Below are 24872 nucleotides of genomic sequence, written 5' to 3' on the forward strand. Positions count from 1 at the left end.
TGTTTTCCAGGTACCTGGATCGGTATTTTGAACTTCTGCTTCAGGAAACAGTCAATATCTTTCACTGAAGTGAAAACCATTTAGCCTCTGCTGTTCCTGTCATTGAGCTCTATTCCAGAAAAAGTTAACTTCTGCCCAATTTGGATTTTTTTTAAGCTATTCCACCCTGCTCTACGGCAAGCAGAGATTGGGACATATATAGGGAGCTGGCTAAAATGACTTGCCAGACTTAACATAGCACTGTATAATTTTGTGTAGTGTATATTGTGCCGGTATTAGGATGCATGTATATAATACACATAGTGTGATAATACCACATGCCATTAACAGTTTTACCTGTACTAATATTAATAAGTAGACTCACTGGGTGACTACGTGACGTGTGACTTGCCGGACCAGCCAGTGGTGGGACCCCCCGGCAGCGTTTGTTCCTGGGGATGGCCAGCCGGGGCTTTCACAGTTCCTGAGGTTTTTGTCGAGCTTCCCGAGGAAACTCATCGGTCTCTCTGCCCCCGCAAAGCTCTGCCTAGACGCCACGTGCTGGGATGCTCACCTGGCCTCACGGTGACGGTTATCCCTGGTTTTGGCGCTGCTCCTGCAGTCCGGGCGGGCGGGAGCTTTGGCAGCAGCGGCTGTGTGGGAGGCACAAGGGTCCAGGGCCGCGGCATCCCCTGACCCGCGGGGTTGGGGGCACCTGCCTTTGCATCGCAGGCTGTTCAGCCGCTCCTGCTTGGGAGGGAGGAATTGCCTTCCGTAAATTAAGATTAAAGAGCTGCGTATATTCTCGCACATCAAGCATCTCCCGTGATGCTATCTCCCCATAAAGTTTTTGTTAACAGGGACACCCACGCGCTTTTGCTTTCAGTCATGGTGCTCTTGGAAACACAATCAATATAAAACCCTGTCGTTTCCTCGTACGACAGATGACTAATGAGTTGTAATTGCTCCCCGACCCTACAGGAAACTAACTTCATGAGGAGTTAAGGATTATCTAGCTGTATGTCCCTGGGAGGTTATTATTCTGGGAAATTAATTTAATTAGTTTAGACCCATTAGAAATATAGAGGGAGAGCTGTGGATTGGCAGGGCAGAGACACAGCAATATGCTTTTTAAAAAAAGTGTAAAGACTGACTGAAAGAGCTGATTTTATGTTAACAAAATTGCTTCTTTCTCCTTTGGGGCTTTATTGGTCTGACAATAAAATTCTGTGTTGAAGTTTCTCAGGGCAAACGGCTTTATTCTCCTCTCCTCCTGGCGAAGGTGCGTGTACGCGGGGATGCAGGCGACTTGCGTGCTGCCCTGCTGAGTCGTTCTGGGACGTGCACGGTCCTCTCGTGGGGCAGATGCAGGGAGGAGAAACAAGGCAGATCCCCCTGACGGTCCCCCAAATACCCGCCTCTGACTGCTTTCAGCTCTTGAAACTGGCAGAGCGAGATGAATCTTTCATATTTATTGCCTCTTATTGGATTTCGCCTCCGTTGTATTTGTCCGGTCTCCTTTTTCTTTTTATTAATATAAAATCCAACTGCGCTTTTAGGCGGCCGCACTGGAGTAAAGCCGTTTGCTGCGGTGCGAGCTCCAACGAGCTCGGTGTCTACATGAGTGCGGTGTCTCACCCGGGCAGGAGCAGCCTCGTTCCCCCAGGGCGCGCTTAGCTGGCAAGTCTTGTTGACGATAGCGACGTTTTACAAATATTTGTTAAATTTGCTTCAGCCTTGAAACCTGCGGCGTTGCTGGGCCCCCGGCACCAGCTGTGGGCTCTGCGAGCTGTCGTGGGGGGGGGTGCCCACGCTGCCCGTGCTGGAGGTGACCCCGGCCTGCCAGAAATGGCAACAGCCGCAGAGATCGCTGCTGCCGGAGACCCTTTCCCTAGGGCAGCTGTACCCCTCTTCCTCCATCTGTACAACAGAATGTCTTTCCTGCTCTTGGACGGAAAAGCAATCGCTCAGCAAAATGCTTAAGTGTAAAGGCTGACGCTTAAGTGTAAAGGCTGGCGCTTAAGTGTAAAGGCTGGCGCTTAAGTGTAAAGGCTGGCGCTTAAGTGTAAAGGCTGACGCTTAAGTGTAAAGGCTGGCGCTTAAGTGTAAAGGCTGACGCTTAAGTGCTTTGCTGGCCAGGACTGTACCAATCATGTCTAAACTCATCTGCAGGCAAAGGCGTAGGTGCCCTGCTGAGCACTGCGGTCTGAGCTGGCGGCAGCAGCCTGGGCAGGTGCTGCTCGATCGCTCCCTGGGTGAAGTGATGGATGCGGGGGTTTGGGCTTGGGCGGGGGCGGAATGAAACAAAGCAGCCCCCGGCACGCCGGGCTGCCGGGAGCTCAAATCCACCCGAGACGTGCAGCCACCGAGCAGTGACGTTTGCTTGGTGGCAGTGGGGTGCTGGGTGTTATTCCTGGGTGTGTGTCCACCCTGCAGAAATCCCGCCGCAGGCCTCCCGAGAGCTGTGTGGTGCCTCGGCGCGGCACGATGTGGCGGCACGATGCTGTGGCGGGGCTGGTGGCACGATGCCATGGCAGGGCTGGTGGCACGATGCCGTGGCAGGGCCGGTGGCGCAATGCAGCGGCAGGGCTGGTGGCACGATGTGGTGGCACGATGCGGTGGCAGGGCTGGTGGCACGATGCGGTGGCAGGGCTGGCGGCACGATGCGGTGGCACAATGCCGTGGCAGGGCTGGCGGCACGATGCGGTGGCACAATGCCATGGCAGGGCTGGCGGCACGATGCCGTGGCAGGGCTGGCGGCACGATGCGGTGGCACGATGCGGTGGCAGGGCTGGCAGCACGATGCCATGGCATGATGCGGTGGCAGGGCTGGTGGCACAGCCTCCCCCCTCTCCAGGATGCCTGTTGCAGGGGCTTTGCGAGTAGCTGCGTATCAGTTCAAAAGAAATGGGAGAAGAAACCTAAACTTTGTTCTGAAAGGGCAGAAGTGTTTCAGGGGACAGGGGCCACCGCGGGAGCTGCTCAGCTCCCCCCCCCGCCGCTGCTCCTGCCGCTTCGTATCAAAACGCGTTTTAGTGCCGAGAGGGCGGCGGCGTGGCAGGTTAGTGCTGTCCGCTGGCGGCGGGCTTTGTGCCGGCTTCGGGGGGCTGGCAGCAGGCTGCACCGCGGCTCGCTCGCTGGCGGAGGAGGAGGAGGAGGGCGGGGGAAGGCCAGCAGTGGAGTGGCTGTGGGGGCTGGCACAGTCTGTGTGCACCGGGCACCCGCTCCGCAGGAAACCAGCATCTATATTTGGGAAAAAATGGCTGATATTTACTATTTTCTCATTCCATTCTCTTTCTTCCAGTGCGTGGGGCAGCGGAGCAGCTGGGAGCAGTCTGTCTGGGGTACATGGGATACGTCCTGTTTGATCGGGGTGAAATTTAGTAGTGTTTGCTGTGAAGCATCCCCTAAGAAAGCGTGCTACGTTTTTGCTGGTATAAATCCCAGCGCGGCTGTGTCTATTGGAAATGAAGCTTGTCCTGTGTGCAGTTGGGGAGGGAGAGAGCACTGCGCGGCTCAGCCAGCCCTGGAAGCAAACGGTTCATCTCGGGCATCGTTGCTGCTGGTGCTTCTCAGCCTGTGGCTAATGCTAAGGTGCCTCCCATCCGAGCCTGTCTTTCCAGGGTCACGGAGGACGCAATTTGGAGCAGTTTTAGATGTGCAGAAGAATGTTTTGCCTTACTAGTGAAGGAGTGCGGTGCTTCTGCTCATCCATGAAGTGTCGGGAAAATAGTGAAAAATATTATTAGTAATTATTTTTAAAGCATATGTATCTGTGACATAGCGTATGTTCCCAAAGAAAAAATGCTCAACAGAATATTAAAAAACGCTGCTGCTGGTGAATTTCCCATCGACATCGATCAGTGAAAAATCTGCTCACTGATAGAGGCGGCGCTGATGGGTTTCTGCTTCCCGTGGGGAGCTCTCCTGCCCCGAGGGAAAACCCAGCCCCTGAAAAATGGTATAGCTTTGCTAAAATACTTCTACTTGTGACACAGTATTTTTCATTTTGGCTGACATTAAGGCCAGCGTTGTCGCACCCGGGCTGAGGGTAAGCCGAGCTCTCCGTCCTGCCCGTGTGGGGTCCCAGATGCAGCCCCGGCCCCGGGCTCTGCCCTGGGCCCCCCGCCGAAGCCGAGCGGGGGGTGTGAAGGGTCCGGTCCCCACCCTGCTCCCGCGGGACCCTCAGCCCAGCCCGGTGCTCACCCCAGCCTCCGCACGCCCTGTGCGCTGGAAATGATTTGCCTTCCAAGAGGTGCAAAAGAAGAGGATGGAGGTGGGGTCCCTTGGTGGCGTCCCACCGGGAAAGGCTGGTCGATGAAACCAGCTCGGTTTTATCCTCCGTGCAAGGCAACACCCATTTTCAACCTCTTTCAGCCACGGAGGAGCAGAATTCTTGCAAATTCAAAGTGCGAATGGCCGGGGTGCTCAGGTCCTGTGCTCTGAGTGCTACTTGTGCCAAGAAAATAACAAGTTTTGGGGTTGTTTATGTCTCCGGTAGGAGATTTCTGCAGCATGCTCAGGAGGGGTTTATCTCAGCGAGGGGGGAGATAGGCCCTGAAATGGATTTTCATGCTCTGAGCTTCCAAACACAAGCACTGAGCAGCTTTCGGTTTGTTTTGCAAATCCTTATCATCCCACAGTTATTGCTTGTGAAGTGGAGCAAAAAATGAAACCCACCGAGGGCTGTGCGGCAGGACTCTGGTTCCTCGCCTGGCTTAGCCGTTGCGTTGTTCTGGAAGAAACCACGTGCACATCTAACAAAAAGCCTCCGAAATGGCCATCGACGCGTGGTAATTAGTTCACAAGTTTAGCCTTTTAGGAGCTAAGCGTATTGCGTTTCGGCACTGAGTTTTTTACAGGGAGTTTGTTTCTTGGGGGTCTTCAAAATTATTCCGTGTTTCAATATTTTATTTTTCTATAACAATTATGATTTGCTTTGATTTGTTTAAGACAGAAGATTAAAAAGCCAGCAGTCTGTAACTTTTTCAACGTCATGATGTTACGTTAAAGCTGAAGCAGGGGGTGGGACGGAGAGGGGAGGGTTGGCGTGTGAGCGGATTTAACTTGCGGTGGAACGCACCTGACCGAATCGCTGCCAGAGAGCTCTGGCGGCCGTAGGCAGGTTTTCCAGCTGAAGCATAAAAGGAAGTTCTTACTTGATACCGACAGAGCGGGCAGCGACCTGTGGGGTGCTGCAAGATGGGCCCGCTGCTTTTCGCGAACGCCCCCCGCGCGGCTCTGCAGGCCGGTGCGGCCGTGGCTCCCGCGCCCCCCGTCCCGCGGCACCCGCGGGGCCCCGGCCTCCACCCGGCTGCGCCTCTGCAGTGGGGGGGGGGCACCCAAATAAGGGAGGTACGAACCGATCCCCTCTCCTCTTTTTGCACGTTTGCAGGTGGCAACAGGGGGAGAGCGTTGGCAGCGCCCGGCGGGGTGCGCTGGTACCGAGCTCCGGTCTCGAAACCCAATACTGTACAACTATAAAGGTGGCATAAAAGTGGAAACAGGAAAACACACGTTCAAAGTCTGCATTTGATCTGGGAGGTTTTTGTTTCCCAGAAGGTACGTTTCCGTCAGCTTGTCTCTTAGATGTGTTGGGTAGGTTTCTTTTTGCGGGTAATTGAACCAAAACAGTACAATTTTGCGAGCAGTTTAAGTTCCATCGTAGTGTCATTCCTGTATGGAAATCTGCCGGAGGGTTTTCTTCCTAGCCCTGTTTGTTGCACCCTGCCCCACTGCTTCCCCCTGCTCAGAGTGGCCGTGGCCTTCCTTCAGCCTGCTACTGCCCTTCCCCACGGCCACGAGGAAACACAGCGTTGCCGGGTTAAATTAGGCAAATACTGTGTGTCAGACCGTCAAAATTAGGACATTCGTACATGTACTCTTCATGGATGTTTTGCAAAGAATGCACTTAGCAGGGGAGGGAAGGGGGTTGTCTGCTCCTTCAGCTAACAAGGGCTGCGTCCTTCGCTGGAAAGGAAGAAGCTGGGGTTCAGGAGCAATTCCAAAGCTCCAGCATTCAGGACTGAAAAGAAAACACTAAATATTAGTAGAAAAGCTCTCCCAGCTCTCCCAGCTCAGGTGATTTAGAGTTGAAGGCTGGCTAGGCATGCATTTTTAGGAGGCTGTGGCTGGCACTGGGGTGGGAAGGAGGTGCAGAGGAGCCTTTCGGCTGTGACCCCTCGTGCTGCCGGCACCCGAGGAGCCGCGCCGGGCTGGGGCGTGGGAGCCGCTGGCCATCGCTCACGGCGCGGAGCTGGTGTCAGAGGCGGGCACCGCGCTGACTCTGCCTCCCGCAGCTCTCGGAGCCTGTCCGCTGGACTCTGCTGCAGTTAAAAACCCAGCTGCTACGCACACAGTAATAACAAACGGCTAAGAGTACGCAGAAATGCAAGATAATTTCTCGTAAGTAAACCTTGTGCAGTATTTCTCAGTAGAAGGGCTCTTTTGCAGGACAAGAGGGATTTCTGATTTTGCCAATAAAGGTTATATTTGTCTAAGACAAAAAAAGATACTCCATTTAGAAAGTGACTTAAAGCATCCACGGAGTACATATAAATTGGCTGGAAAGTAGGTCAGCGTGGCTCTTCACGTAGCGCGGTTGTGATGCATTTGTGTGGGAATTCAATTACAGAACTGTAAAAGCTTACAGGGAAAGCTACATGGTACACAAGTTCTTTGGCGTGATCACTCTTGCTTTAATCTCTCCAAGCTGGTGAGTCTGGGGAGAGCTTAATTAAAGCCAGTGAAAGTAATTCCGGAAAACACAAGCCCACGGAGCGCCTGGGTCTGCTCCTTGCGTTCTGGCCTGCTAGTCTGTCTCCTCGCCATATACTTTCCTCTGTTTCCCTTGCCTGATTCTCAGGGAGGACAACAGAATAAAAGCATTAATTAACTCTTGGATGCCCCTCTGGGTGCAGATTAGGCCGAGCCTGGCTCTCTGGGCTGCCCGTGGAGCGCAGCCGGGGGAGGCGCGGGCCGGGCAGCTCCGGCGGGCGGCGGGACCCCCTGCCAGGGAGGCCGGGCTGGGGGCTGGTGCACTGGAGGCGGGCGCCCGCGTCGGCGCCGGCTGCCCCGCTGCCGGTTCCCCAGGGTGCGTGGCAGCAGCCCTGCGGCCGCAGCGGCGCCCGTGCGGCCCCGGTGGCTGGAGGCTCCGTCCGGCAGCAGCTGGCAAGCAGAAGGCTGCAGGCGGTCCCATTCCTTGTTAAAGTCCTCCTCCGGTGCCAAGGCAATTATTATTCGCTAATTGATTATCGCAGTTAATCAAGACTGAGTGAAATACATCCCCATCGCTCTGGCGTTGCTTGTGGCTGCCCCGTGCTCCAGCCTTCCCTACTGGTTTTGGAGACAGTGCTCAGCCCGTGCACTGGTCAGACCGAGGGCAGACACGGGGGGTACGGCTGAGCCCTCGCCGGGGCAGCTCTGCGTGTCCCCAGCCTCTCGGGTGTCTCGGCTACGCCGGCGCTTCCAACGCCGGGCTGCAGAGGCTGGGGCCGGTGCTGGTGCTCTCGGTGGGGCGAGCATCCCGCTCAACGGCTGCGACCACCAGCGCTCGCGCCGGCGGGCGAACCACGGGCCGGGCGTCCCCGGGTGCCGGGCAGAAGCCGAGGCCGCCGGCTCCGACAGCGCACGCCGCCGGTTTCTGGTCCGCGATGGTCCCTGTGGCCGGATCGTCGCTCCGAGTCCTTGAGCAAGACGAGTGCTGTGAGATGGGGTTTGACCTCGGGAGGAGAGACCGGTCAAGGAGCGAATGGAGGGGGGGGGATGCTGGTGCCGAGGGCAGGGGGCTGGGAACGGCAGCACGGGGGCAAGCGGGAGCTCACGTTCACAAAGTTTTTCTCAGAAATGGAAGAGGTTAGAGGCGCACGGTGATGAAAGGCTGAGAAGAAGCGAGGCTTCTCCAGCAGCAGCACGGTTCACACAAAGTGCCTTGGCCACAAAAGCAGCAGCATCTTCCCTCTCCCCCTGCCCCTTCTCCCCTTTCCTCTGCCAACAGCAGCCAGTACGTCATCCTGCTCTTCCCGATTACCGGTTATTGAGTGTTTGGATAAGATGGAGTCAAATTATTTGCATGTTCAAAGAGGGAAGATAAAACTAGACTGCAGCATATTTTATGGCTTTTATAAAATTTTGATGTATGTTGTTGGACTAGATGGAAAGCCACCACCAGAGCTCGAGGGCAGAGCTCGTCTCCGAGAACCTTGCTGCCGAATTAATGCAGGCAGAAAGCAAGAATGTGCAGTCAAAGTTGGAAAAATAAATGTTTTATTTTTATACTTGGACTGCCAAGTAAGAGAGGTGTACCTGATGAAAAAATTCTGATTTTGGTGCAGCCCTAAGGGTGCATATTCAGCATTTATAACTCAGGTTTGGACAGATTCTCATTAGAAACTGGGAGGACAGAGCGTCAGGAAAACGGGGAGAGCAGGAGAGGGAAGCAAAACATGGTTCAAACAGTATGGGGTTTTGAGCGTGCATGTGGGTTTTTAAGCTTAAGTGTTAAATATGTTTTTCAAAGCACAAAATTCTTCTATGGGACTGACACCGTCTTAGTCCTCTTGTCAGCTGTCGGGTGTAATTATTTTATCTGCTCATCTGCTCCAGAGGTCCCGTTGTGCGCCGGGTTAGGACGGCGGCTGCTGCGCAGGAACACGTTTGCACTTTCAGCACGGTTACTTCTCACCTAGGATATATTTAAGCGAAGAAACCCAGGCATCGATAAAACAAATATCCCAATTTCCTTTGGATTAAGCACCCTCCATAAACGCCAGGCAAGGATTAAGATTTCCCCTTGCGACCTCTGTAGCAGGAGCAGCGCAGTGCCGCCGACCAAGTCCGCGTTTGCGGGGCTCGTCCGGCTGCCGCCTGCAGTTAGTGGGAGGCTCCGGCTGGCTCCAGCTCAGGCTCTTTGCTGGGGGAAGCAGCGACTCGTCTGCAGAAAGGTGAAATGCCATAAAGGTCAGCGGTGCCCTGCAAGGTCAGTCCTGCAGCTCGCTGCAGCCCGTCCGTGCTTTGCTTCCGTCCAAAGGTGATGTTAAAAGCGTTAAAGGCACGTTAAAAGCTTCTGAACGAGCGGGCCTGATTTCTCTTATGGATTCAGCATTAACCTGTCAGTATTATTTACATATCTATGTGATGTGACGTGCCTTTGAGTCTAGCGTGACTCCTTTCATTAAAAGCCTACAATTACCTCAAGATAACCTTCTTTTTCCCCCCCTCGTTTTATTCATGACTTTGATATTTCTGGTTGACGTGCTTCAAGCTTCGCTTGGGTTTTGGGGAAGCAAATTTTTGTGCCTCTGTCTAATGATTGCATCATATTAGTATTCAACATACACGCACTGGATTGCCGCCGGAGGGTTAAGGTAATATCACGTAAGGAGTGTGTGACACATTGCCAGCCTTGCAGGCGTTTTGTGCTTCAGAGCTGATCTCCTGTCTTTAAAAGCTTCGCTTCAGGAACGCTTTTTCCAAGGTCGTGGTCTGTAATATTTATCTGGGTTTTGACAGGCAGGTGCCAGCCAGATTCTTGGGTCTCGGGGAGCTCATGGAGTCCCAGCTTCTCTGGACCTATAAACGTCTGTTGCCTGAGTGGGTCCCTAATCTCTCTCCTAGTGCCTCTTCCTCCAGCACATCATGGAGCAAATTATTTTCACCTAATAAGATACCTATGTTTGATATTCAGTGTATCTGAACGTCATCACGCTTCACCCACTGTAGGCACCGTGAAGAGTAAAATCGTATTATTTTGCAGTTTCACTGCAAATTATTTGGACCACCACATCTGGCAATGAACAGGCATTAATATAACTAACGTGAGCATGTTGTCGTTATACGTGCGCTTCCTCGTACGCAGCTCATACACGGTCGGTTGCTTGGTTGTACATACAAATCGACTGTATGAGGATGTGCGCGTACAGATTTGTGACAGCTACAACATCCTTGTTTCAGGAGAGAAGAACTGGAAATTAAATGCTTGAGAAATTACGCAAATGCCTGAAAAGCAGTAAGAGCTCAAAAACGCTTTGCAGTCTGAAAAGAGTCGAGGAGCCCACGGGTGCTTTCCCTTGCACGGGCACACACAAAAGCCGCCTAAACAGCTCTGCAAGAATTGTTAGGATAAAGACATCCTGGTTGCATTTTTAGTTCTAAACTAACCACCCCGCCACTTGCGTTGTATAAATTCTCCCTTGCTGTAGCAGGAACGTGCCTGCTACCCTGTGAGGTTAGTGTGAATTGCCGAGGATCTGCCACATTGCGTTATGCATTTTTTTGTTGTTGTTTTAATGAATAAATTCTAGAAAGGCTATTATTAATTAAGCCGCAATATGGCATAGTCAGCTAGCAGCGAGGCGATGCTAACTTGATCTGAAGGACCCATCTGTAGAACTTTCTCTTTCAGAACCACAGCCCAGTCATCACCGTACACCGGAGGGAATTACTGGCAGCATTTCAGTGCGTTACTATGCCAAAAAGGTGCCTTTGGAAGACAGAAATAAATTGGAAGCGTGGGGATTCATTGTGATATGCCTGCCACAGGTAGGTAGCGTGGGGACAAGAAGCAGTTCAATACATTAGTCTTGGGTTTGAATAGATGAAAAAAAATTCCAAGCGTATGCTAAACTATTCTCCACATGAATAACAGCTTCTAATTTGCTCAACACGTCTCTAATAATCCTGGCAGCTTCCCTCTTCATAATTAACATCTTCATTTTGTTGCTTTCTAGAGGTGCAATGTATATTCCGGCTCAGAGGAATTCAGCCTCTTGGATCCAGCCGTGGGAAGCGGAGGCGTGCGCTGGAGGTGGGAGGATGCTCCGGGGGACCAAGAGAGCATCCTGCCGGGGGGCGAGCCGGGCCAGCGGACCCTCGCGCCGGGGCGGGTAACACCTACAGCCCGCCGCGTGCAGGGCGTTGCTTTCCCAGGTAGTCAGCAGGAGAGGGGTAGCATAAATTACGTCTGCTAACTCATATGAAAAATGAAGCTCTGTTTAGAAAATAGAGGCTATGCCAGTTGCGTGTGTGCGTTACTGCTTGGGTATGTGTTAGTTTCTGGTTGATGTAGCTTATAAAACTGCCCCGTCTCGTCACCGTAGCACCACTAACGCAAATCACAGTATTTGGGCTGTTACGGTGAGGTGGGTGAGGGACCAGATACTGTCGCACATTTGACAGTGAGCGATCCCTCCTTGGGAGAGACATCTCTACGTACAGGCTGTCCGCGCAGGGTCAGCTCTATGAGAGAGGGAGCGCCATATGAGTGCAAACTCATACTCTGTACAAGCGTTTGTAAGGATATAAGTATTATCCCTATAAACTAAAATGCTCGTATTCAGAATGGTTGCTGGGTAATGTATTTTAAATCTCATTTTCAGAAAGCAAAATGTTCGGAGGTGTCTGTTGCTTGTCCCCGGCAGCTTCGCCAGCTGGGAGGCGACACCCCGGCTTCACGCGCCGCCGCGCCTGGCCGCGTCTGTGGGCATGAGGAGGTGGGTCCCGTGGGGCCGGACCCCCCCGCACTGCCCCAGCGCCCCCCCTGGCCCTCCCAGCCTGCCTCAGGACCTGCCCCAGCTGTGAGGGTGGTCACACGCAATTTCACTCATGCACCTTTCATGGATGATCTAGAGGTGATTTAGCGTAGAAATAGTTGAGCAGCGAGGAAAGCAACTTGCCTTGAGCGCTCAGCTACCCCGTTCTCCATGGGGAAAATAAAAAGCAGCTAAAAAAGTAACTGTCCCTGTGCCAGGGGATGTGCAGGGCAATACTTGTGTCTAGGCTACAGGGCATACCTGCCCCACGGGCCCTCCCGGGCGGCGACGCTCGGGTTGGAGCTCCCCCGGCAGCATCCCCTGTGCTCCCGACGGGCACAGCCCTGACCCACCTTGTCGGAGGCTGCGGCCGCCAAGGGCAGGACTATGGCGATCCTATGGAGGGTGGGTGCCGCGCGGGGGGTATTTCTGGGTGGGAGCTGCTCCTCTGAGAGCGGTTGTCTTTGGTGCACAGCAGCCGAGACCCAGGCAGCCGCCGCCGGCACCTCCTGCAGACGGAGGAGCCGTTACGCTCACGGTGCCCCGGCTGGGCACTGCCTCGCAGCAGAGAAATTGGCTGCATGAATTATCCCCAGAATACAAAAGTTATTTTCCTCCCACAGCTTCTCCTATCTCCCTGACCTACTTACTGACACAGAGTACATGCAGAAAGCCACGGGAGTGAAAAACAGATATCTATTTGAATAAGAAAAGTTGATTACTATTTTAAGCCCCTTATCATGTAGAAGCATTTCAAGCTCAAACACCTTACTCATCTATAACAGTGAGATAACTATAAAGGTTTCTCCCTCCCCATCTACAGTTTGACAGTACTGGAGTTTTAGGCAATTAAAATCCCTTCACGTGTCTCTGGTGTACCTGTTGTGGGTGCTGCGTTCTCAGGACAACGTGATTCAGACTTGAAACAGCAAATTATCTTGTTTGGAGGAGGGTTTATAGCTTGTTTTACCTCATCGGTGCAAGGTGAGTATTTCAGATGGAGAAATTTAATTAAATGACACCTGAGTTAGTTTGGCTTTGGGACAGAGGCAAGGAAAAGCCCCTGTGCCAGTAACCGATGCAGATAAAATGCTTGTTCCTTGTTCTGTCCTTTAGCAGAAAGCGGCAGCCTTTCCCCGCGCGCTCCCTGAGCACATCGGGGATGGGCTGGAGATGCCGGTCCTCCGCCTCAGAGGCCCAGGGCGCGCGTCCCTCGGGCTCCGGGCGTGCGTGCCGCGCTGTGGCGGCCCTGCGGGTACCCCGCTGCTGCCGGGGAGGGTGCGGGGGCTCTGCCGCCCGCCCTCCCCGGCTCGGCAGCAGCTTTCAGCAGCTCTGAGGAGCGCAGGGAACGAGCCGAGGGGAGGACCGGGGGACTGAACTTTTGCAGGTCTTGGTTAGGCGGGACTCCAAAACCTGCCTGAATTCTAGCTCTTCTCGGAAAAGTGCGCAAATTGAGGTCGGGCTTCAGTTAAAGGTGAGTACAAAGTTTTTCCTCCCCTGGGACTTCAGTACGTATGTAAAATGTGAGCAACGCTTCAGTTCTTGACTCAAAGGAGATATATTTTATATATAAGTACTCCCACACAGCAGTGCCTTTACTGAGCTACATAAGCGCTCAGTTTGAGTAAGACTTCAGGCCCAGATGTGAGCCTGAGCTCCGCGGTCACCTGAGCAGTACAAACGCCTGCCACCGGCTCGGGGACCTCTGCGGGCAGCTCTGAGGCTGTGCAGCTCAGGCCTGGCTCCCCTGTTGCATTAGCATTGTCTTTGAGCGGCGTGTCAGATCTAGAAGGGAGGAAAGTGGAGTTTAAGTTAGGCTTTTTTCCCCTGAGTACTTAATAGAAGCGCCTTGGCTGTATTGCCACGGGGCAAATGGGGCGGGCGGCCGCTAGGCTCGAAGCTGGGCTCCTCTGAGACGCCGGGGAGGGCGCGCGCACCCCGGGCTTCAGCCGAGCTCAGCACCCTGCAGAGCCGCGCGTCCTGAGCGAGCGGCGCGGTCCTCTCAAGAGGCGACGTCACCGCGAGGACGACGGATGCGGCGGCAGCCGGGTGACCCAGAGATGCTGTCTCGAAAAGACAGACTGCAGCCTGTGATTGATAACGCAGGAAACCCAAGTGATAGGCATGATGCAATTCGAAAAAGAGAACTTGTGCAAAGAAAACGGGGGAAAAGCCCCTCAGTCCCATAGCGCTATGCTGCTTCAGTCGCCTTCCATTTTTCCCAGAGAAGCAGAGTGATTTTCAGTTGTTCTTGCTTTCCCCGGGGAGCTGCTGGTGATATTTATGACTGAATAAACATATTCCCCCTTGCAACCTCTATTTGTGTTTTGTTCTATGCAGCAACTGCGCATCTGTTTCTGACCGAACAACCATTTGCGTCTGCAGCAGAAAGCAGCAGAGTGACTTCGCTGTGCCCAGCTAGAGCGAGGGATGGAAGAGTCAGACCCTGGAAATATGAGAAGGTAGACCACGTTTTTTGGCATAGCATTGCTGATAGGGATGGCTTGGGAACTAGAATACAAGGGACAAAATATGCCAAGGCATGAAAAGGTTTTGTTCATTTTACAGCGCTCCCCACCCCTTTAATCTGGGTGAAATCGCTCCAAACCTCCCCTCCGTAAAACGATGGAGGGGCCACCCCCCTTAGCCCCGGCGGCGCTCCCCACAGGGCTCTCGTCTGGGAGCGGGACACGGCAGGAGCCCGCGGCGCGGCTGCGCGCGGGGCTGGCCCGTCCTGGGCAGCTGGAGTTAAAACCACCCGCGCTCTGCCCCGTGGACGACAGCTCCTGCGTAGGGAGCCACGCAGCCAGAATGTCGACTCCCCCATCCAACGGGCCCGGGGCTGATGTGACGTACAAACGCGTTTCCTCGGGAAAGGGAGAGGCGACTTTGCTGGTTCTGAAAACCCTTTTGTGTGGGGAGAAAACACACCTCACCTCCAACCCCTTCATCTGGGGTTTTCGTGTCTCCTTTCTAGTTACTGCTTTTTTTTTGAACGAAAGATCGAAATGCAGCTGTTGGGTGATGGCCCCGGGAAGGTGCCCCGTCTTTTTTGGTGGGTTTGGGATGTGGCGCATGCCCGGGTACCAAGGGTTAAGGAGGAGCAGGGTGCTGCTTGTCCTTCCTCCTCAGCCTGGATGGAGAGGTCAGGCTCTGCTCATCTGACGGTGTTTGACACATTCAGCAAGGGATAGCAGGAGATTTCAGGATGTATTTGGCATTTATTTATTTGGCTTTGAAAGCTGTGTAAAGATTCAGAACAGCGAAAGCTACAGGCCCAGCTGCATAATACTAATTTTGCGTTGTGATTTCATTTAGATGAATTACTCCTACGAGCTCCTAATAAAAACAGATGTTGGCTTGCGTCAAAATTAGTGAACAATTCTGGTAACAGGAGCAGCTATTTTTAGTTTCATGTTAACCCAGTTCAGCCTTACATCAGGTTGTATTAAACTTAGAAGACGGAAATAGGATCCATGCTGGTTATTCGTTTGCTTCAAAACATGCCAAACCCACCTCTTCTGCTTGGCTTAGTAGGTGGGATAAGGGAGTAGCTGGAAGGCGAGTTATTTGTCAGGTCTCAAGCAGCACTTGTCAGCCGGCGTGCGCGTAGCTGGTGTGGGAGCACCAGCCGGGGGAGGCAGCTCGAGGCAAGCAACGCGCGCAGCCGAGGGCCGCCAAAGGCGTGGGCCAGGGACCCTTCCCCGCAGAAACCCCTTCCGCAGCTGCAGCGGGCGGCTTGGGTTTGCAGCGCTGCAGAGCCGGGTGGCTGGCAGCCCCTGGGGGGTCCCGGCACTGCTGGGGGTCCTGGCATCCCCTGGGGGGTCCCGGCAGCCCCTGGGGGTCCCGGCAGCCCCTGGGGGTCCTGTCAGCCACTGGGGGGTCCTGGCACCCCTGGGGGTCCCGGCAGCCGCTGGGGGTCCCGGCAGCCCCTGGGGGTCCTGTCAGCCCCTGGGAGGTCCCGGCAGCCGCTGGGAGGTCCCGGCAGCCCCCGGGGGGTCCCGGCAGCCCCTGGGGGTCCTGTCAGCCACTGGGGGGTCCCAGCAGCCCCTGGGGGTCCCGGCAGCCCCTGGGGGGTCCTGGCAGCCCCTGGGGTCCCAGCAGCCCCTGGGGGTCCCGGCAGCCCCTGGGGGGTCCCGGCAGCCCCTGGGGTCCCGGCAGCCGCTGGGAGGTCCTGGCAGCCCCTGGGGGGTCCCAGGAGCCCCTGGGGGTCCTGTCAGCCACTGGGGGGTCCTGGCACCCCTGGGGGTCCCGGCAGCCCCCGGGGGGTCCTGGCACTGCTGGGAGGTCCTGGCAGCCCCCGGGGGGTCCCGGCAGCCTGTGGGGGGTCCCGGCGGCCCCCAGGATCTGCGAGCGCTCGGCACGGCAGATGTGTCGCTGTGCAAGCAGCCGTGCCTTTCGCTGCCTGCCCGCGAGCGTCGCAGGCGGAGGCTGGCGGAGCAAAGCCCACCCGAGAGGCTGGGTGACCGGCCCTGCCTCAGGAGCGGTGGGTAGCCCGCGGCACCGCGCTGCCCGGCCCTCGTCCTTCCCACGTACTCAACATACAGCCAGATTCATTCCCCTGCAGTTTGAAGCCCTGAAGCGTACGGCTAGCCTTCCGAACGGCTCTGGGTGCCGGCTATGCTGCGGGGCGCACGGTTTCTCTCGTGAAACCTTGAGCCGTTCCAGACCGCGGCAGCTGTTTGGAAACTTCATTTAATATCTCAGTGGTTACCATTTAGAATTGTATTATGTGAAGCTTCGTTTTCTCCCAAAGCAACTAAAGTAAGGAGAAATGCAAGGTAAACACAGAAATATCTAGCCCTGGCTTTTTTTCCCCCTTATTTTAGCTTAGCTTAGTTCAGAGCGTAGAGAATAAGCTTTATAATGATCCCAGAGTTTTGTAAGGTCTTTGGTCTTGCTGACTCTCTTTTCCAGATTTTGGATTTTATCAACTAATAGTTGCTTTGACATTAAGTGCACCAATAAAAACGATTAGCATGCACAATTAAATCTCTATTTATGCCAATTTTTCTCTTCATGGGAAAAGATTTATTTCGTCTTCTCATTGTTTTAAAGCAATTTGCAGAAAAACGTACTATTAGGAAAATTAGGCTGGGGTGGGCTGAACACACTGTTAAGCAAATCAGAAGTTAGGGGAAATTTCTTTTGTTTGACTTCATTTGCTGCGGATCAAGTTTGATACGAATGATAAAAAATAGGTCAAGCTTTTAAAAATATCGAGGTCTTTGCGATGAAACTGAACGAAACGGCAAGAGAAAGTTTTGAATTATTTTTTTTAAATTTCTGATCTAAATTGGGATAATTTTAATAATTCTTTTCTCTCGTGAAACCAAGGTGCAGTCTGGTCTCAGAGCACGTCACAGGTACGTGAACGGCCTTTCTGTGTTTTGGAGACGGGGCAAGGAGGTCTTTGTGGTGCCAGCAGAAGGCACCTTGGCGTGCGCATCCCCTCTGCCGTGAAGGCCACCGCTAGCCCGCAGCAGGCAGAGCTGCCGCCCCGCTGCCTCAGGAAGGCGGAAGGGTTTCGTCTAGCCTGATAACTGATAATATTTGGGACTGTTTCTCCCTAATGGTTTGTGTTCTTGCCCCGTGGGGTGCCCGCTGAGGCGTCGCCGTAGCGCAGCGCCGCTCCTGCGGGGGTGCAGCGGTCTCGGCCCTTTTCAAGTGCGCGGCTTACGAGTATTATAGAAAGGTGCGATACCTGGGTTGTGTCTTGTAATGCGACAGACATACACAGGCTAGGAAAGAAAGGGGATGCAGTTAAATGTCCTGATGCCGCAGTTACTTATATACCTGCCTAATAGCAGTTGGAGTATCCAAATTAGTAAATCAGATGTAATTGGTGCGTTTGGCTGAAGTATGGAAATGCAGCTGGTGGATGTTATAACACCAAGAAATGTGGAGAAGCTGCTGCTGACTAGCAAGACAGTAGTCAACAGGTAATGCAGAAGGAGAAGAGAAAAAACAAAATCAGAAAAATATAGGACCCCCAAGAACATTCCTGACACGTTGCTGTTCGGAGCCTCGCTTAAAGTGGTTCTTGGTTGCAGCAATACCCTCCATCAGAACATTTTTACCTCAGCAACCGGTGTCGTATTTACAAAGTAAATGATCACACTATATTTTTTCCAAAGCCTTTTCAGTTCTGCTGCGTTAAGCCAAGAGTAAAGCCCTGAAGAGAGGGTGCGTCGGGCAGCCTGCGTTGCTTGCGGCTCCTGCCCCCTCACCCGAAGTCAGCAAAAGCGGCAGCGGGTTTTCACGAGGGTACCTGGGAGCGGGGCCGGGGCTCTCTTCTGTGCTTATCTGGTGAGGTCCGAGATGTCTCGGATGCTACGGGAAAGTACTGGACGGTTCTGAGGAGCTGCTGAAAAGCCTGGTGGCTTCAGGAGGAGCGTGAGTACTCAGGAGATGCGTGGATTAATAGTGCTATTAATGTGCTATTAATAGTGCTAAAACCCCACCTCCCCCGCCCAGGAGTTTGACCCGAGAGAAGGGGATCCCATGCGGGAGGCGAGACAGGAGTCGGAAAGGGCTGAAAGTGAAGCAGACGCCAAGTTTCCTGCTCGGTATCTCCTACTGAAAGACCGCCGAATCCTGAAAGGTTCCTTCGCCTTCTTTTCCTTCCCGTCCTTTCGCTGGATGTGATTGAACAGGAATTCTTCCCTCTCCTCCCTCAGTGTATAACAAAGATGTACTGTGATTTGAGAATGAGATGCACTTTTAACTAGAACAGTAGAAAGCATGTCAATAGTTTAACAGTTGTAAAATTAGAAGGAGAGAAAAACCCAAAGAGATGAGAAAATAGCTGGTATTAAAGTGATAGAATAATCTCACCCCGTAATAGTAGTCTGTGCAGCTTAAAGCAGCTCTCTTCAGCCAGTAGCTGTCAAATCCTATCAGGAATGTACGGTGACATTATGAAGTCTCCAGATATGTTTTCATGTCATTTGGCTGATTTGTGTCATTTGATAAATTGCACATTTGTAAAATCAATGTTCTTCACTGCGTGTATTATTCTGCTTTGCCAGTGTCAAAGTTCTGTGCTAGAGACAACAGCAGCGGTTCATGAGAGGCGTCGCTTCGCCAGATCTTACCACCACCTTGCGAAAAACCTTTATTCATTTTCCAGCAGACTTGGCACAAAAGATTAGAGATACATGAAGATATATAAGGTGAGTCTTCTTGAATTCTGCTTAATAGCGTCTCTGTTATTTTTTTTAAACATGAGGTAAAGGGGAAAAATCAACTCCTGTTGAGAGGCGAAGGTACAGGCTCCTGTTCTCGTGCTCGTGGTGGTCAAGCCCAGGAAAGATCTGTTAACTCCTGGTGTGACTGGTAGACAGCTCAGTCCCAGACCCTTCGGGCTGAGCAGGTCGCAGGCGGCGGGACCCAGCCCGTGCACTTGGGCTCGACCCTCACTTAGCCCTCAGTGCTCCTCCTCCTCCTCCTCCTCCTCCCCCCCGAGGCAGCGGGCAGGGAATTGCCTGGAGCGCGCGGGTGCAGGGGGTGCTCACCAGCGGTGAGGTGAGCCCGCCGCTGCGCGGTGCTGGCGTAAGGGCAGACCTGGGTTTGCAGGCCTGACCCTGTGTCTGCGCTGGGCGCTCCGGCGGAGCGTTGGATGGGGTGTTCGGACGCCGGCAGGTGCAATAATTAATCTTGTGAAGGCTTAGAAATCCATAAAAATTGCCTCCTGCCCTCGGAGCCCCTGGTCTGCAGCAGGATGTTGAGTGGGAACGCTTTTAAAATTCCCTTAAAGGTACTGGTGATCTTTAACTGATTTGAATCATTTAAATGGAACCTTTTGTCCTTCAGACTCTGCTGCGATGGGTGTTACTCCTCTGGTTTGAACAACGGGTGGTAGACCTCCCTTCCCCACCTTACAAGTGTCCTGTTGTAGTTTATGGCTGTGGGTAAAACTATTCAGGGAAACTCAAGATAAAAAGCAAAGCATCTTAATGAATATTAATATATTGTAAGTGGCGGCAGTGAGACACGCAGAAGTTTAATAATGCATAGAGGTCAATGCACGTCACTAGGAATCTGCTTCGGCCCAGTTTTGACCTGATCGTTACCTCGCCCAGGTTCTCCACACCCTTCTGAAATGCATCCGCCGCCCCCCAGCAATTCCTCGTGAGCGCTGCCTTCGGCGTGGGGCCGCCCTCACGCCCAGCGGAGGTTGGCACCCTTCTTATCTGCTGATTTTTGCTCCTGCTGTGAAATCAGAAGTGCTACCCTTGGTACCTTTACTCTGATGTGAGTATAGATGTGAGTATTAGTAAGTACTAGACTACATCTGGCAAGTCTAACTCACCGACTGTGGGTCTCGAAGGCCTAGATTGAGAAAGACTATCCTGCCTAAATTCCTGCTTGTAAAAACAAATATTAGTAAATGAATAAAACCTTTTTCTTCTGGTCATGTATTCTTTTAGACAAAAACCTATTTCTTGGCTTAGTTTTTCTTGCAGCTTATCAGCTTTTTGCATTTGCAAGTTTTCTGCCTTGGGTCTTGTAAGATAAGCTGACTTTGAGAGGAACATTTATCAGTTCTATTTTAGTTTCAGATGCAAAGTTTAATGGCTTTCCTGGTGACCCAGCATAACGCCTGACTTGTTTATTAAAAAAATCCCCATCAAAATAGAGCTTAAAAGCAAACTCCTAAATACCTTTTTTTTTTTTTTAAGCAAATCCACGCCACACACTACTCGCATGAGGTCCTGTGTTTGATCACAGGTAACGGCGAGCTGCTGCACCGATCATATCTATTAAGTAATAATACTGTGCAGCTGTTGGCTCTGTGCTGGCTAATTTTCAACGCACCAGTGACTGGCGTAGGATTTTAATAGCCTCACTTGAGCTGCACTGCCAGAGTTAAGACCACACCTGCTGAAGAATAAATCATCCATTTGAGCAGCCCAAACGAATAGATTTGCTCCCGTACTGTAATTTAACTCTAGTTTTCAAATTTCTCTTTGTTATTCCAAAGAGGGAGAACAGAATGAAAACCTCAGAAATGTGGCATTGCATAATTAAACATATTTATGGCTGTATCCATCTATCTATCTGTCTGTCAAAACCTGCAGCCTTTCCTTCCTCTAGAGCAGCATAAGGCTTGTCAGTGCTTTCAACGCCAACGTCTCACAAACTTCGGCTGGACCCTTGCGAGCATGAGCTGGTAGGTGTTAGGAAAGGCACAACAAATTTGGCACCGTGACTTTACTGCCAAAGAACTAAAGCAGATGAAGTTTGTCAGCCCACTTTTGGGGAAAATGACGTGAAGATACTTAGTAGAAGCGAATTAAAACTCATCTTCCTGGCCTGAGGCTCGCAGGGAAGCACTTGCCATCCCTACGGACGAGCTCTCCCATCAGCTGTGTGTTGTCTAAGGTGCAAAGAGGGGGAGAGGTGCCTCTCTGCTGTTCCCTGGAGCCGAAGTATCGAGGGCATAAATCAAACCCATATAATGGAGGCGCATCACATGGGGAACACAGACGTCGAAAGAGATTTTAGTGGCAGGTTAAATTCTAGTTCTAAGACTGATAGCTGAATGAAAGTACAACGTAATTACGGATTACAGGTATTAAGCTGCAGAGCAGGGCAATTGCAGTCGTCTCTCAATGTAGATCTGTCAGCCTCTGCTGGGGGCTCTGCTCATTGCGCCAGGTCTGGGGAGATGGAGGTGATTGAAAGAGCAGCTAAAATGATTAAAGCTGGGATAGGATTTATGAGGAAAGATTAAAGAATTAAATATGTATAGCCTGGCTAAATGGTGACTTAAGGGGAAGTATAACTCTCTATGAGAGTTTCAAGGTTACAGATATCAAGGACTGGAAGAGCCATTCACCATGTCACTGGCAGAATTGCTAAAAGTAATGAGATGATACTGAGAAAAACTAAATTTTCAAATGCTGGCAATACCATGTGATCAGGTTTAGGTATCAGGAAAAACCAAAATCTGCCTGCATGGAGATGACAGGAATGCCTTAGATCCTTGGAGAGCTCATCAGTTTTTTGCTGGGCTGGGGACTAGATGGGCTACCTCGATCTGCCAGATTAACCAGGGTAAAAATAAGAGGAATTACTGCTAGGGATGACCTTCAGGCCGTACTGTAGCAGGGGCAGTCTGGAAGGCTCTAGGGAGCATCCAGAGAAGCACCTGCACGATGAAGTGCTTGTTGTTGTCACTGTCTTCATATTTATGTATTCCATATTGTAATCACGGAAGTTTTATTGCCTGCAGTAAGGAATGTGTAGTCCTACGCACTGGTTGCAAGTCAGAGAGGCTTTTAGCATACTTGCCTGAAAAGTATCTTGCCGTGAGTGAAGACAGACAATCTCATTGTTCGGCTAATTGAGACCTGTATCCAAGGATATCATTATATCGGTTGTGGAAAACAGACTTGGGAAATGATAATGTATACTGCGCTGCATCCCCCCGCACCGTGTGGCTTGGGGTTTTCTCCTGTTTTCTTGTCCTCTTCACAGGTGATCCAAAGGAGAAAAACAGTTTTCTGATGCGAGCTTAACCCTTATATTAGCAATCATTTTTACCTCAAAATCCAAATGTTACACTGGCTGAGCATGAAACTTATTTTTGAATTACCTTAGTTCACTTTCTCAAAGTGCTTCTTTTTCCAGGTAATTGTTTTTGTACCTCATCCAGAGCTCTGAAAATGCAGGGAGGCTTTTTTATTGTTAGCCTTGAGCAATGGCTCAGAGTTTAACCGCATCAACTGAACGTCTGCTGAAAACAGGGAGTTTCCGAAGGCCGTCAGGGCGCGTCTCAGCGGGACGGAGCGCGGCTGGGGCGGGTGTCCCGCCTCGGCTGCTCCGGCCCTCCGTCGCCTCTGGGCGCGGCAGATCGTTTTCTTTGGAGCAGCGCTCTCCCACCGTGCGCCGTGGGTCCGACACCCTGTGCAGGGCGCTAACCTGTTCCTGTCCTGCACCTCCAGCGCAAAGCACGAGCGGGACCTGGCGTCTGGCCTTTCTTTTCCTGAAGGTTGAAATGGCGTGGGAGCCAGCTTTGCCAAGTCACTGCGTTCAGATGAAGCGCAGAATCGCAGAGTGCTTTGGGTTGGGAGGGACCTTCGGAGGTGTACTCCAACCCCTCTGCTGTGGCTGGCACACCTCCCACCAGGCCGCGTCGCTCAGAGTGCTGTATCCTGAGGTAGAGAATATTTTGTTGCTTTCTGTGGGAATTAGGTTCTCTAAAAATAGGTAGTAGCCTCTAGGAGGTTCTCTAATACATCCTGAAATAAATCCTAAAAAGGATATCTGAAAAGCGGAGGAAATAACCTTATTAAATAGCCAGGTTGAAATACGGTCGTGTGTTGAGAACACATAATGGGATACAGGCATTTCAACTAAAAGAGAAATTAAATTATTTCCCAAAGATAGGCATCATGGATGAACTGCCATCATACTTCGCGCTAATTAAAGCCTGTGAGATAAGTTGTGACTGTCAGGTGGTATTTACTTTTCTCTTCAACCATCTGATAGCAGCCGCTGAATTAACTGAGTGGATGACCTTCTGATTTCTTTGCGTGTTCATGTCACATGTTGCAGTGACAGAGATCCACTGAGCTCTGAAAGGTTGTAGTGGATTTGGTCTGGTTTTTTTTCTGACGCCGGTGGGATTTTTCCGTTGAATTCCAAAGCTCTTGAATTAAACCCGCTGTGAGAGCCGCTCGACACAACAGCAGCACGTCGCGACTTTTCCCTCTCTCAGATCTCCTTTCCGCCCACGGAGGCGCCTTGCTGCAGTTTTCCCGTGGACCCTCCTCGTGTCTCCGGGCCATCGCTGGCGCAGGGGCCACGCTCCGAGCCGCGTCCCTCCTCCAGCAGCGGCCGGGGTGCCCCGGAGGGTGCGATGCAGGCGCCCGAGCATCGCCCTCCTCGCCGGCAGGGCAAGGCAGCGTCCCGGCCGCCTGCACAGTGGAATAAATGGGCAATAAAGGCGGATGCGCTTTGAGAAAGGCGTTTCCGCTGGAAATGGTGGTCTTCCCTCTGCACAGCCGATTTTTGAGGTATTTCTGTTGTCTGTAGAAAAACGAAGCTCCAGGCAGCGAACCTGCCTCTCGACAGGATTGTCGGCAAACGACTTTCGTTCCAATGTTTTGGTGCCGTTTTTCCCGAGCTGCCTTTATAATGAATGGTGAATCTTTACATGCCCAGTGCGAGTTACTGAGATCCAAATCTGTCCTGGAAATAGTCTGCCTGACAGGCTTTTTATTGGCAACGAAGCTATTTAAATGAGAAACCTGCGCGGGAGATGAACCGGCTGCCCCGTGTGACGGCAAACGGGAGCTGATGGATTCTGCGCGGGCAGCCGGGTGACCCCTTTGCTTTCCACTCTAATTACTTTCCCGTCAGATGCTCAATTAGAGTGACGGGCTCCCAAATTCCCAGAGATCTCTGGTTTGTCTTAGAAGATTAAAGGGTGGCAACTATTTTCAATATGATTATCATCATTATCTCTGGGAGATTTTATACTTCAGAAGTCAAAGTCATAATAGCCCAGCTCACTGCAATTATTTGCAAATTGCCTTAATGTATTTTCCAGAAGCTCTTTTTGCACTTTGTAATTTATTTATTTGCGAAGCCAATAGCACACTGAAACGCTAAAACGTCTCTGAACCTGTATGAAGCCAGTTGGTGGTAACCCGCGTGGACTTTGCCAGCATCCCCTTTAGCCACCAGTAACCCCATCCATTTTTTGTTAAAATGCCACTTCTTGGTGTTCTCTCTGGTAAAATACCTTGAAGGATTCCTCCTTTTTTTTTGGTTAAAATTGGAGGAAATTTGTTAACACCGCAGTAAGTCTCTATGCTGATGGAAACGCTTGTGAAAACGCATGCTTAAACCGATGTAAAAAAATATTCAGAGACACAAAAAACGCTCAGTTTCTGAAAAAGTGCATTTTTTTTTGTGGAGGAGGGCTTCTAAAAAGGAAGTCTTGACCCATCAAGGGATGGAGATAGCCCTGAGTCAGGAAGCGGTGTACCGACAGCTGTCTGGTAGGCTCCACTTTCTCTGTCGCAGAAGCCAACCAGCCTTAGGAGGGTGACCAGGGTGGTTTTGGTGCGGTTGGTGAATGCGGCTGTTTGGATCCCGGCCACGTCTCCTCCCTTTCTTCTTATTCTTAATGGTGAGTAGAGAATGAAGAGACAATGTGCCCTGCGTATTAAATTGAAACTAACCCAAATAGCTTCTAAAATACGCTCAGCTAATTGTTCAAGAGTAATTTACAGACCAGGAGTTACACGGCAATAATTGTGAATAATGAGTACACCAAAAAAAAAAAAAAAAAAAAAGGTAAATGGCTTGCAGACATTTTGTGCACAGAAAATGAGGCTAAATTCATTG

The 24872-nt window shown here is 51.8% G+C and overlaps 1 protein-coding gene and 1 long non-coding RNA gene across 2 annotated transcripts in view; both read left to right on the forward strand.

Annotated features, from left to right (window-relative positions):
* Window positions 1-11347, forward strand: part of LOC135314631 (uncharacterized) — a 53503-nt gene extending 42156 nt beyond the window's left edge. The window contains exons 2-3 of the long non-coding RNA XR_010374123.1: window positions 10382-10518; window positions 10707-11347. This is a non-coding gene — a long non-coding RNA (uncharacterized LOC135314631). The remainder of the gene's footprint in view (window positions 1-10381; window positions 10519-10706) is intronic.
* Window positions 11348-13540: 2193 nt separating this feature from the next.
* On the forward strand, window positions 13541-24655 carry LOC135314600 (collagen alpha-2(I) chain-like). The gene is made up of 4 exons (XM_064458147.1): window positions 13541-13622; window positions 15055-17903; window positions 18539-18682; window positions 24549-24655. The coding sequence occupies exons 1-2, from the start codon at window positions 13541-13543 to the stop codon at window positions 15999-16001; spliced, it is 1029 nt and encodes a 342-aa protein (XP_064314217.1). The 3' UTR covers window positions 16002-17903; window positions 18539-18682; window positions 24549-24655.
* The last annotated feature ends 217 nt before the right edge of the window (window positions 24656-24872 follow it).

Source organism: Phalacrocorax carbo, chromosome 8 (genome assembly GCF_963921805.1).
Source record: "Phalacrocorax carbo chromosome 8, bPhaCar2.1, whole genome shotgun sequence".
NCBI lineage: Eukaryota > Metazoa > Chordata > Aves > Suliformes > Phalacrocoracidae > Phalacrocorax > Phalacrocorax carbo.

What these genes read in the sequence shown, in the direction of transcription:
- LOC135314600 (XM_064458147.1), top strand. Translation starts at nt 13,541, where the DNA reads ATGCGGCGGCAGCCGGGTGACCCAGAGATGCTGTCTCGAAAAGACAGA. An exon ending in TGATAACGCAGGAAACCCAA is followed by an intron (nt 13,623 to 15,054) that starts GTGATAGGCATG and finishes AGGTGGGATAAG; the next exon opens with GGAGTAGCTGGAAGGCGAGT.